At 39.1% G+C, this 13,895-nt stretch overlaps 1 protein-coding gene across 15 annotated transcripts in view; it reads right to left on the bottom strand.

Moving 5' to 3' along the window:
• MPDZ (multiple PDZ domain crumbs cell polarity complex component) overlaps positions 1-13,895 on the bottom strand; it is a 161,222-nt gene that overhangs the window by 12,937 nt on the left and 134,390 nt on the right. For all 15 annotated transcript variants that reach the window (XM_072841364.1, XM_072841369.1, XM_072841367.1 and 12 more), the window contains 5 exons: positions 12,433-12,513; positions 4,070-4,162; positions 3,911-3,985; positions 2,520-2,694; positions 433-578 (listed from right to left, as the gene is read on the bottom strand). In XM_072841364.1, the coding sequence (XP_072697465.1) occupies positions 433-578; positions 2,520-2,694; positions 3,911-3,985; positions 4,070-4,162; positions 12,433-12,513 (570 nt within the window). The remainder of the gene's footprint in view (positions 1-432; positions 579-2,519; positions 2,695-3,910; positions 3,986-4,069; positions 4,163-12,432; positions 12,514-13,895) is intronic.

Below are 13,895 nucleotides of genomic sequence, written 5' to 3' on the forward strand. Positions count from 1 at the left end.
GATACACATCATTTTCCTATCCACAAATGCAGCAATTAGATTTTAAAAGCCTTTTGACTTTTAGAAAATTTTGTCTATAATTTATCCAGTTTTCAGACTCCTCTCGATATGGATCAACCCCACTATATCCAGTCAGTAAAAGATAAATTAAAACATGGCAAAGACTGGTAAACAAACAGAAATGTTTTGAACCTAAAGGTCACAACCACAAGTCTATCTTATTGAGTCAATATTCACGGACTCAAAATGAAAGTCTCAGCACTCAATTTTTGGTATTTGCTCTACAGATTAAAATAACAAAGGATGGTGCATTTTTCTAAGCCTTCATGTTTCATTTAATAAAACTGATAGAAATCTCCCTGACAGTTCTCTTTCAGGGCCCACTGAAGAGGCTATCTGTGTATCTGAAGCATCTGGGGGTGGTGTCCTCACCAGCAGAGTGTCAGACCCTCCAACAATGCTCAGGCCCAGCCCTGTGCGCCCTTTGGAAATTTCAATTGTTGTTTCACAGCCTGGTATAATGGGGCAGGTCGCAGGATCAGAAGCAAAGATCGCTGGTGTTGATGACCTGCTTGTACCTAAGAATAAATTTAAAATGAAATGAAATACAAATACAAATTGATTAGATGGTATAGACATCAAACTCATCCCACTGGTTGCCTGTGGAGGATGGAGCAGAAAAAGGGTCCAAGATTAGAGACAAAGAAGACTTTGGATTTACTTTAATCTTTTAGTTATATTTTTAAAATATCAAACAAAATGATTAACTAGTCATTAATTTAGGGCGGCAGGTACAAAGTTACCTTTTGCACTATGGCATCTTTTCTAAATTGCTAGAGAGAATACATATAAAGGAATAAAAGCAGAGAGTTGAAGTGAGCCTCTAGTTTCATGCTGAGATTCTACATTTCACTAGAGCCAAAAAACTTCTGATGAAATTATGATTTGTAAAACTTAGAAGTGAAATACGTGGCAGTAATCTCAAAACACATTCTGGGAAGACCACAAAACACAAAGTACATCAGTAATTCCGCTCATGGCGCCTGCATTTCAAGGTTTTTTATGTTTTGGTTTTGGTTTCCTTTTCTTATCCTAGGGTATCTCCTCTTACGTAATCAAATCTGTGCACATGTACAACTGTATTTAATATCTGAGTTTATAAAACATGAAGTGAGACTCATGTGCAGTTTCTTTCTTTGCATGTCTCGATGTTTTATAAACTCAGATATTAAATTCTGATGCATATATGCTCAGGATTGAAGAGATAAGAATAGATTATGAGAAAACAAGGAGAATATAATTTCACACATTGTTTTATGATAGTCTTCATATCATATGCTTTATGATATACCAAAGAGCATACAGTACATGTCATGCTTTGAAAAAGCTGAGACACTTGTTGAGTAGCTTTAGGCAAGAGGATCTCTTTTTAGAAAATCAGAGACAGACTAATAATTCTTGCTCCTGAAATGGTAAGAGCAGGTGTAAGATATTTTCTTTTCTGTTACATTTTCATTTAGCATTTCGTATTTTTATAGACAATGCTATTTTGGGAACAACATAAAATTGAAAAAGGAGACAATTTCTGTAAAACCTTTTAACATTTCAGTGAATTACCCAGTCTTTCTAAATAAAGGATTACTTTTATCAGATATGTATTACTTTAAGACTTTTTTGTCTAACTATATTACATACGTTTTAAACTGCTATTTCCTTTAAAACCTGTCAAAAGAACTTAGTGTTTCCGTTTGGAGGCCGAAAGAGATATTTTTTCCTCCCATAGCAGAAAAAGTCTACGTGTTTAAGTACTTTTCTCAATGCTACGAAGCTTGAAATTTGCTGTCTTATTAAACACTAGTGTAATTTTTGTCAAAAAGTAGCTTAAAGGAATAATTAGCCTCAATTTACTGGACTGGCATTTTAATGACACACACGTCTCATTCCATGGTCCACATACAACCATTTCATCTATTTTAACAGGATCTATTTCACCTAAATGACAGACCTCAGATCAATTATGCTTATTATAGCAATGACCATTATTTTTAAGAGTTTCTTGTAATGCCAGGCACTGTGGACTCTATTGGTAAAGTGGCATCACTGTATCAATTTTACAGATTAGAATACTGAGGCTTGAAAGAAGTTAAATTACTTGCTCAATATAAAAAAAGAATATTCAAAATGATGTTACTTCATTAGTCAAATGCCTGGAATCACAGGAACCTTCAACAAAAGATACTCAGAGAGTAAAGAGTACCGCTCAGAAGAAGCCGAGTCTCAGAGCCGGTGGATGGGTTGCCTAAGGCCCTCTGGGAGATTAACGTGTAGCACACAGGTGCCCTAACAGTCCAGTGATCTTTCTTCAGGAGCCCCTGTCTTTATACCATATCTTCACCAAAGTGTTCCCTGACTGGGGCCTGTCACACAGTGAGTGACATACAGGCAGCAGGCTCCCGAGGAACCTGCTGTTGGGTTTGGGTGTGCCACACAAGCAGGAATCATGGGAGACTGGCCCTTACTTGGGATGGACTCTGGTTCTGGGGAGCCAGAAGATGGGGCCATCAGAGCCAAGGAGCTGCTCTTCTGTTCTCCGCTGGCTGCACCCGCTGCTGAAGCCACAGCCTGAGGGTCGCGATTCTCAGCACGAATGCTAAGTTTCACTGTTGTCTTTGCTGTTTTCAAAAGGCTAATAAACTGGCAGGGTGTTGGTGTGGTAGGGAAACAAAATTCAGAAGCACATTAGTAAGTCACTGTTATAGCTGGAATCATTTTCCTTATCAGAACTTAAGGTTTCTCACTTGCCTGATATTGATTAAGGCCACAGTGAATTCCTATTAGAAGTCTAGTAGTGACCATATCCTTTTTTATATAAGCATCAGGTTTTCAATTTTTGACATTTTTAATTAATCTCGCCCATTTGTCTGAATCCCCACAAACTTAGAAGATAGACGGGGTATTTTACCCATTTCTTGATTCTACTAAGAATCTGAAACAGCTTACACAGACACTTTTAATAAAATGGAAACACTTATGTTAAAAGCAGGGTAAGGAAAACTATGCAACAGAACAGTCAAGCCAAATGGAAAGTTAGAACATAGACATATGGGCTAAAGGGTCCAACCCAGACAATTATTAAAGCTGAATTTTAAAAAATGGTTTAACAAAGGGTTGCAGAAGGGGAGACAGGTGGGGGGTGGGGTAACTGAGTGATGGGCATTAGGGAGGGCACATGTTAAGATGAGCACTGGGTATTCTACTACACGTTGGCAAACTGAATTTAAATTAAAAAAGTAAAAATTAAAAAATGATTTAAGCTTCTTGCTGGCCAATGTAGAAATAAAAACATTTGCACACCAAATCTCAAGAGAAACACAGCTTTTTTTTCTAGCACTTGCTATGAAAGGCTGTAAGTGAGACTACTAGTTAAGTATTACCACTTCTGAAGAGAAGGAAACTCATAGGTAACTGTTAATCCCAATGAGAGTAAGGCATTTCATGACTGAGACTCTTTATAAAGCAATATATACAGTGGATATTTATTGGAGCAAATATTCATGAAAATTTCTTTGGTCTTAACACTAAGTTGACCTTTTATATTAGAAGTTTCAAGTTTTTCTAAGGGTAAATAGAAATGATATTTATCAAAAATGCCCACTTGACACTGGATTTACTAGGCAATAGAAAATACTCTAACATCATTTGATTAGAAAATAGAAAAAAGAAACTGAAGAACTTCTGTATACTCTCTTCTTTTCCTTAATGATCTCTGTTTTCTAGAATCTGTCTGGTATAGCTATATGGTTCCAATTCCCTATGATCACACACACAGAGACACACACACACACACACACGCCCTAGCCATGCCCATAGATGGGTTAACAGTGTTATCTGCTTCCTTTTGGAAACTTACCTTTTCAACAGGATAGCCAACAACGACTTCATCATCTACAGCCAAAATCTGATCTCCGACTTTGAGCCGTCCATCCTAAATGGAAACATTTAAGATTTGGGGTGATTTTATGGAAGTAATTCCCTTCTACACCACTTTATGAGAGCAAGAGAGCCTCACCTTGGCTGCTACCCCGTGCTCGGTTAGACTCTTTATGACAACTCCGCTGAGCGTGTCTTCCTCAGTGATAGCAATGCCCAAACCCCCTTGATCCTAGAGAAATAATAACAACTTAGAAAACCTGAAGCAGATTAAATTGATCCAAAGGAAAAGTATGTGGCCATGACTTCTGAATATTATCTTCTATCCAAGGGCTAGAAAACTGATTGAAGCCATTCTGAAAGTTCACTAATAGAAATCTCTTCATAAGCAAACTTTTAAACTTTTTAATGGAAATAAATTCTTTTCTATCAAATATTCAAATGTATTCTTTCCTCCCACATGTTTACTATTTCTAGTATATTTATCATATATATCCAGTTACACATCTCTAGTAACTTCAGCAAAACATCCAGAGAACAAAATGCGTTCAATAACTCATTGAATGTACATCATTTGCCAGTGCAGTTTTGTGTAACTGGCCGATGGAATAAGTCATTTAAAACCAAATCAAAGTATCTTGCTTCCTCTTTTTGGCCTACAGCTAAGAAATAACCACCAAAACGGGCCCCTTCATCCCACCCTTCTTCTCTTAGCAGACAGACTACAATTACTTCTGCATGCTCGTCCTTTCTGGGGCTGAATACCCAGTATTGTTTCCCCAGACACTTGTGTTTTGATTTGGTACAGAGTGAAAATCTCTCAACTCTAGGCCCAAAGACGTGTGCTGAAAGCCTGCCAAGCTTAGAGAGCGATACATATTTTGTCTATATTTTCCACATTTTCTTTTATCAAGACCAAATGTTCCAGAGTATCAGCTTTTACATTTCTGTAATGTTTACATTAATAAAATTAAAATAGGGTTTTGAATATTTTCATTCTGGTTAGAGCTAGCAACCATTTTCATTACAGTTTCTGCACAGGGAAATGTGAAGCCAAAGAGAGGAAAGGAAATTCTACCATGGTTTCTATGAAATGTGCACATGGGGTCCACACCTGCCATCAGGCATCAAGGGTCATGACAATGACATCAAGAGGAGGCCCACATCAGCATTTTAAAGATTATCAGCATTGTGGCTTTTCAGAGGTAGATTATTTGTGTTTGATGATTTTCAGACTGTCACTGTGCATCGCTCTCTACCACAGCTCTCCTATCAGTCACACGTTGGTTAAGGCAGAGAAAACTGCACTTTTAGAGTGAGCAGAGCTCAGTTCTCACTTACTTACTGTCTAGCTGTAGGAATTTGGATATGTCACATGACATGTGTAAATCTCAGTTTTCTTCTCTAAAAAGGGGGAAATAGGCTGACCCTTGAATGATGTGGGGGCTGCAGTCCCCCATGTGCAGCTGAAAATCCATGCAGAACTTCTGACTCCTCAAAAGTTGAACTACAAGGAGCCTGCTGTTGGCTGGGAGTCTTACCGATAACAAACAGGTGATTAACACATGTTGTATGTTATATGTATTATATACCATGTTCTTACAATGAAGGAAGCTACAGAAAAGAAAATGGTACTAAGAAAAATCGCAAGAAAGAGAAAATACATTTGTAGTGCTACACGGTATTTATCAAAAATCCCCACCTATAAGTGGACCTCACAGCCCAACCATGAGACTGCTGTGAGGATCAGGTATAATAAGAAAGGGACTGAAAACTTGATGCACTATATACAGTGTTATTATTACACATGCATTCCTTCTACTTATTGTCCTACAGGATAGAATTACATTAACTTTGGATACATTTTCTAAACTTGCCAGGATTTTGATACCCTGAATCCTGATCCAGTGGGGAAAGAATCAGGTTTAATGAATCCAGAGGTGAATGTGCTACCAAAAAGACAAAATCCCAATGCCAATGCCAAATACACCTGATTTAGTTAAACCCTCTATTTGGGATTTTCTATACCAATGATCTCTCCTGTTACCATAAAGAAACATTTGTTTGAATAAGAAATACTCTACATCTACAATGACTCTATGTATTCAACTCAGATTTGATTCTATTATTGCCTATCTATAGTCAGGAAAGTACATTATTAGTACAGTGGGCACTTGCTAGTTATCTATTTAATACCATTCTCATCTTATTCCTTCATACAAGCTCACAGATTTTTGTCAGAATATCCAGCCCCTTGCCCACCCCTTGCTGCTTCAAACAACATACAGGGGCATGCTCTCTTTCTTGCTCATTCTCTCTCTCTCTCTCTCTCTCTCTCTGCCTATGTTTTGGGTGGTGATTTTAAAATATGCTCACAAACCCTTTAATATTCCTCCCTTCAAGAAGGGGGTCCTGAATGTGCACTAGACTGGGTTACCTGATTGTAAAATACAGAATAAAGCAGAAGGAATGGTGTACAATTTCACAACTATGTTCAAAGGGCATCAAGACTTCTTCCTTGCTCTCTTGGATCACCTGCTCTGAGGGAAGCCTTATGAAGACAAGAAAGCAGCACCACAGAGAGGAAACAGGGTTTCCTGCCAGTAGTCATTCAAGTAAACCATCCTGGATGAGGATCTAGCCCTGCTCAAGCTTTCACATGACTGCAGGCCCAGTTGGCAGTGTGTTGGAAAACTGTACAACAGAGTCTGACCAGACCACTCAGCTGAACTGCTCCCAAATCCTTGACCCACAGAAACCGAGATAATAAATGTCTATTGTTTCAAGTTTCTAAATTCTGTGGTAATTTATGCAACAGTGGAGAAATAACTCCAAGGAATTCTATTCCATGGTCACAGTCCCTAGCTTGGGAGTAGGCACGGGCTGAACTGGCTCACCTAGCATGGATTTGAGGAATTTTACTCAGAATTATGAGACAGCCACTTTCCCTCCAGCCCCCAACTGCACGTGAAAGATGTAGCACGTGACCCCCAACTATGGTTGGCAGCCATTCTAAAACTGAGAGGAAGACCACTCTTGCAATATACCTGACCATTGATGGCTGTGCAGAGAGAGGAAAAGAACTGGCTCTTGATGACACCACTGACTGAGCCACAGATCAACTATCCTGGAATATCACTGCCCAGTAACCTGAGACCATAAACCCCCTTCTTCCACTAAGCCTGTAGGAGGACGTGTTTTTGTTATTAGCAACAGGCAGGGTCCTAAAAGGAACAATAAGCTACACATCTGCATATATAATATGCTCAATGCTATATAATGCTATAAAAATAAACACATATATACACAGCTACAGACAATCTACTGATATCAGAAGAGCAGGATGAAATACGAGTAAGGGTAAGAGGGTGTGAGTGCAGTTTCCTAGCTTACTGTTCAGCTCTCCACCTCACTGCTGCCACAGGACATATTGTCCTGAACAGAAAAGGTCTGAGAAACACTGTTCTGAGCCAGTTACTAAAACGCCATCATATAGAGAAGGTGAAACAAGTTAGGGAAACTTATTTATGGAGTAACAGTTTTATCATTACACAGCTAGAAAAAAGTGAATAAGAATTAAAAGTGGGATGAAGCTAACCCACCATGATTATCAGCAGAGCTGTTCTGAAGTTGGAAGATGCTCCAAAAATACAGAAGAAAAATTCTTAATGCTATCTGAAGACTCTGACCCTATAAAACAGTATGGACATGAAACGTATCTCTGAAAAGTTGTGTAAGGTTGCTTTTGATGACAGGTACTCTCCTAGGGTAAAATGTGCTTTAAAACAAATCTGTAATCAAAAGTATTTTGTCTGATAAATTGAATTAGCATTTTAGTCACTAAGGGTTTAGATTATACACATTATAAACTTTCTGTTTATACTTCTATTCTCACACTTTAAAAAGGGGATTAAAAAGAAAAAGAAGATAACCGGGGCTCGTGGGTGGCTCAGTCAGCTAAGAGTCTGAGTCTTGATTTCAGCTCAGGTCAGGAGATGGAGCCTTATGTCAGCTTCCGTGCTGGGCCTGGAGTCTGCTTAAGATTCTCTTTCTCCCTCTCCCTCTGCACCACTCTACCCCACCTATACCCCAGTTACACTCTTTCCTTTTTTTCCTTCCCCCAGAAAAGATAATTAACCTGTCTGGAGAGCTTCTAAGGAGTGAAAACAGAACTAGAAATGCACTTGTACTACAATTTCTATTTTGAAACAGTTATAAAAATTATCCCATACTTGGATCTTTCCCTTGTGTGCATAGCATGTCAGTGTTCATCCATTCTTCCCTCCTGCATACTTAGTATGAACCATGGCATCCCATACTATGTAAGATAATAGAAGTAGTGTAACAGTTTCTTCTTTTTCAACATGTTTGCAATATAGACATATAGAAAATTTACCCACAGGAGTGTTTTCTGCAAGAGACACGTTTGAGCCAGCCATGGTCAAATGGCAGATAAATGAAGAATTTACTAGTAAACATTATATAGGTCAGAATGTTGAAGGAATATTTCAAAATAAACAGACATGAGATCAAGCTAGATCTTGAGTTATATAGGATTTAGATAGGCTAAAAGAAAGCAGAAGGTACCCCATGTGGTATAAGCGAAGGCAAGAAGGGAAGAATTCTCAAAATAAATCACCATGGACTCTTTTAAGATTTTATTTATTTATTCATGAGAGACACAGGGAGAGAGGCAGAGACTTAGGCAGAGGGAGAAGCAGACTCCCCACAGGGAGCCCAATGTGGGACTTGATCCTGAACCCCAGGATCACACCCTGAGCTGAAGGCAGATGCTCAACCACTGAGCCACCCAGGTGCCCACCATGGACTCTTGATACGAGTCAGTCTGAATGAAGTAGAAGATTCTTATAAGAAATATATAGGTGTTTTAGAAAAGTAAATGGGCCCCAGTCTCAAGCTGAAATAAGGAATGGAAAAAATGGGACTTGGCGGTATAAGACCAGAATGTAAGTTCTAACTCTCTCATTTTAAGTTATGAGAACTATTATAAGTGGGGAAAATTTTTTTAAAAAATCAGAGTTGCTGAGAAGTAAACAACATAACACACGTGACTTTGTCATTAAATTGTTTCAAATAATCATACTTTTTAAAAATACAGAGTATTTTTAAGACTTGCAGATGAGGTATGGATATTAGAAGGCTGAATTAATTCTCCCTTCTTTGCTTTCTTGAGTTTTGTTCCTAGAGTCAGCTAATAATGGGGTTCAGAGTGGACAGGTGTCTTTTAATCTTTCATTTTTAGCATTGGCTGCCTCAAAGAATGTTTTTAAGAACATATTCTGTGAAGCATTCAGAACCTTACAGTTAAATTATTAAGGAAAATAACTTGAACTGTGCTAAGTGTAGGCTGCTTTTAGGCAAACAGGCTTGAGCAATGGAATGCAGAAAAGGCCCCACCATGACTCTCCCCACTCCCCAGCTGAATACAGACTGGCTCATCAGGCCACCTACCTCAAAACATCCACAGGCCCTAACTGACCAATGGGCTCCTTACCACTAGGCACAGTTACCAAAAAAGGAAAAATTTCATACCTCTGCATACCTCCTTACCTTCCCTCTTTTAAAATAGCCCTCACCCGCTGCCTCATGGTAAACAGCCTCTCCTCTGCTGTCCTGCCCACCGCTTCCTGTGTTTCCAATAAACTTCTATTGCCTTTGTTCTGCCTCAGGTGAATTCTTTAACCCCCTGCATCACTGGCTTCCACACAATCATTGCCCCATATCTGGGAGCCCCCATCCAGTTGGGAGAGACACCGTACTAAGTGCTTTATACAGATTCTTTCATTTAATTCTTACAAAAAGATTTCTAATATAAAGGTTTTATTATTTCCCTCTCCTACAGACAAGGAAACAGGTCCAGAAAAGCTGAGGGGCTCCTAAGGCCCACACTTTAAGCCACAGTTGACTGCTTCTAATGTCAGCTGATTTTAAAGGAACAATGGGTAGTGGAAGGGAGGTGGGCGGGGGGGGGGGGGGGGGGGGGGGGGATGGGGGACTGGGTGACGGGCACTGAGAGGGGCACTTGATGGGATGAGCACTGGGTGATATGCTATATGTTGAAAATTGAACTCCAATAAAAAAAAAGAATAGAACTTGGGGTAAGAAAATAAATAAAAGATTCTTATTCACTTTGGCTTTCATCAATAAATACACTGTAGTTAGCCAAGCTTTAGATTTGTTTGAAATCTACATATAAATGGAAGCTTTCTGTAGGCAATAAACCTGAAGTTTCTTCAAATTCTTGATTCCCCTACAGCAACTACTTCAGAGAGGTAAGTGCACATAATAGACACCTGCCGCATAAATCAGCAGGAGGCTAAAGACAGAGACTAGCTCTTATACTGACTGCCATAATGAAGGCAGCTTGCTTATTAGCTTAAAGAATCCCAACAGTAAGCCTTGATAAGGGCAGCCCCAGTTACAGAAGAGGAGTGAGGACCAATGAGATCAAGTTTCCAAGTGATTTATCAGAGATCACTCAGAAGGGCCTCTATCCCTGCCCCTTGCCCTCCAGTGCTGAATGCCAAGCCAAGAGACTTGAATTTATCTGTTTGAGAATGAAAGTCCTTGAAAGATTCTGAATAGGGGACTAGGATGATTAAACATCTACAGAACACCTTCTTTAAGTAGCCCAAGGCAGCAGGAGACAGCATCAGAGAAAACTGTTCCCAGGAAGCAGTCAAACGTCTCTCTGCCAGCTTGTTCTTTCCTAATAATTATGACAATAAAAAGAACACAGTAGTTACACAGGTGTGCAAGGTACTGGACTCTTCACACAATATATATTTAATTCTCACTACAACTTTATGAGGTGAGTACTACTATCATCTCCACTTGGTAGAGGGGAAATTGTCCAGATTAAGAACCCTTTCCAAGGTCACAGACAGCAGCCTAGAAGAGGCAAAGGAGGGCTCTGACCTAGGAGGTTTGGCTGTAAGTCTCCATGCCCAACCACTAACTACAGTGTTCTGCTTGTACTTCACCTGTTTAACAGGGTCATTCCTCCAACATTTCCTGGGCACTCATTATATTTTAGGATGTTCTAAACTCTACATAAATAAATTAGATCAATGCAATGAAAGGATATGTGTAAAAAAAGATCTTATTTTGGGCTTTTCTAAAGATAAGCATAAACCTATATTAAAAAAAAAACCCACATTATAATGAATCCAGCACACATATTTAATGCTTCATGATTCAAAAATTGTAGGGAAATGACTACACTGTTCACTGCTAGAAATTCTGATACTTCTGGATTTTTGAGGAAAAGTAAACTCAATCTGAAAACACCAGGGGAAAAAGGAAGGTATCTTCTTTCTTAAATGAGAGCAAGGGATTCCTTCCTGGACTAAAGTGTATGAACTTCTTGGTAGAAAAAGCAAAAGGCTTTACTGACTCCTGCTCTTCTCCTTCTACCTACAACACAAACTGCAGGTAATAATGATTTCTTTTAAATGTACTGTAAGGACGACCAGGGCAATCCATTTTGCACACACTTATTAAAAAAAAGAAACCAAATCAATAGAATAACAGTCAATTTTTCACCCCTAAATGTTTAACAAAGTCTGACTATATGCCAGGTATCATGCCAATGACTTTCAGACGGCTCGTTTAATCATTACAATCAGGTCAAAAGTAATATTATCATCTCCAATTAACTGGCGAGAAAACTGAAGCAAAGGAAGATCACGTAATGGGGTCAGGTACACACACGATGAAGCAAGGACTGAACCCAGATTCTTGGGCCAAGGCTCATGAGCACCATGCTATACTGCCTCGTAGCTGGAGAGGGGCACATGGACCACTTCTCTTTGTCCTGCCTGCAGTGAACATCCCCCTGCTCCATGCCAGCCCCTGGCTGGCCTTCCTCTTCTTCCTGAGCACTTCAAGGCTTTCTCTGCGAATATTCTCCCTCGACCACCCGCAGACTACATTCCAGCATGAGCCTGCTGCACTTTTCTGTTCAGCAAACCACCTCTTTAAAGTGGTCATTTGAACCTAAGATTCAGATCTTTTCAAAAGTAAATATTTCACTGATATCAGGGAAACTTCTAGTTATTTGAGCTTTCAGTTTTATGAAGGACAAAGACTATAATTTGTTTCTTTATTCTTTTTATTTCCTCCATAGCAGATCCTTGGTAAATGAATCAAAGGAGAGACTGCTAAATGCTACACCCTTGGGATAATCATAAACGCAGGAAAAAGCTTAGTCCCTGCTAAAGTATCAATTAACACAGACACTCTCAAACATCTGTGTGCACTGGAATCACCTAGAAGGCTTATAAAAACTCAACATGTGGGTCCACCCCCAGAATTTCTCATTCAATAGGTCTGGGTGGGCCCTAACATCTGCATTTCTAACGAGAGCCCAGGTGATGCTGATGTTGCCGGTCTAGAGACCATGCTTCTGAGAACTAGTGAATTGGGTCACTGGTATAAAAGGTGCTCACATCATTTCAAACCAATTCAAAGCAGATTTACCTTGGGAAGCTCCAGATGTTGCACGTTTTTAAATGAACAGAGGTCCACAGCTGCATCGGAAGTAGTACCAGTTGGCTCGGCCTAACAGAGGGAAAGAAATGCCAAAAAAAGACAAAAATTGTCTGTTTAATAAGGGCCACTTAATCAAAATTATTTCAAGTATTATAATTCATTAACATTTCATTAGGCAGTTTATGAACATTATATTCTCTTTAAAATACTTATAAGATATGATTAGACAAAAATTATTTTAGAGCACAGGGACACAGTGGTTCTCAAGACTACCTGGATTTATTCTATAATGAAGTCGAATAGCAACCCAGTTACCCAACAGTGAAACTCACTGACACACAGGACACTAGCAGAGGCACCAATCTCTATGATTCGTGGTTTTAGTCATCAAGTAAATTTAGCAGCTTTTAAATGTTTTGCTTGAAACTTATTAAAATATTCCATTTTATTAAGGGCTCTATATGTAGTACCATTCATATGAACATAAAATTTTCTCCTTTATAATCTTTAAAAACCACTTGACTCTATTCACCATTATGAATGATTGCTCAGCTCACCAGAATGAGTGACATTCATCATGGACAGATAAGGCCAGTGTTTATATACCCCTTTAGGGGAGAGTTTCCATTTCTATACCTTCTCACATTGCAATCATCATGGCTCCTCTCATTTTAAGCTTTTCATTCTCTAGGTGTTCTTTTATCCATCCTAAACGAGTATCTGAAACTTACACATATCAAAGTCCCACCAAAACACTCTAAAGTCTATATTATCCTCTAATCACTGTCTTCTCTATCCTAATTTTTTTTATCCATCATTTGCTTTCTCAGAAAACACTAGTAATCAGCTAGGCGCCAAGAGCAATGGACTCTATTGACCTCTTCGCAGCGTTCAAGATTGTAGAATATACCCTTCTTCTTGAAATGTGTGCTCCTCCACTGCTGTGCAACATACCCGCCTGGTCCTTCCTCATTACCTCTGACCATTCTTTGTTAGGCTTCCTCCTTGTTGTTATTAAATAATTCTGACCTTGGCCCTCTTCTCTTTTCTAGGTATTCTCTGTACTTAAGAGCCTCAGATCCCACTGCTAACAAATGACCAATATTCATCTATGGGAATTCATCTCTAAACTGTAGACCAAATGTCCTAATGTAAATCTCCACCAGGCTTTTCAATAGGCACTTCTTTCTTAAGGTGCCTCAATTAGAGTGTTTTCCATTTTTACAAATTATCTGCTTTTTAATTTTTTTTCTATTTTGGTAGAAGTCAGCCATTCACCAAGTCAGTCATCTGGAAGCCTTCTACATCTTGTCTGTTCCATTCACCAGCCCATTCCCAGCCCCAAAAGCAGTACCTGATATAAGGCAGATACTCAATAAATACTTGTCATATAAATAGATTCTCAACCACTCACTGCTCCTCACTGAGTACATTTCACTATGGATAATGTA

This window comes from Canis lupus, chromosome 10 (assembly GCF_048164855.1).
Source record: "Canis lupus baileyi chromosome 10, mCanLup2.hap1, whole genome shotgun sequence".
Lineage (NCBI taxonomy): Eukaryota > Metazoa > Chordata > Mammalia > Carnivora > Canidae > Canis > Canis lupus.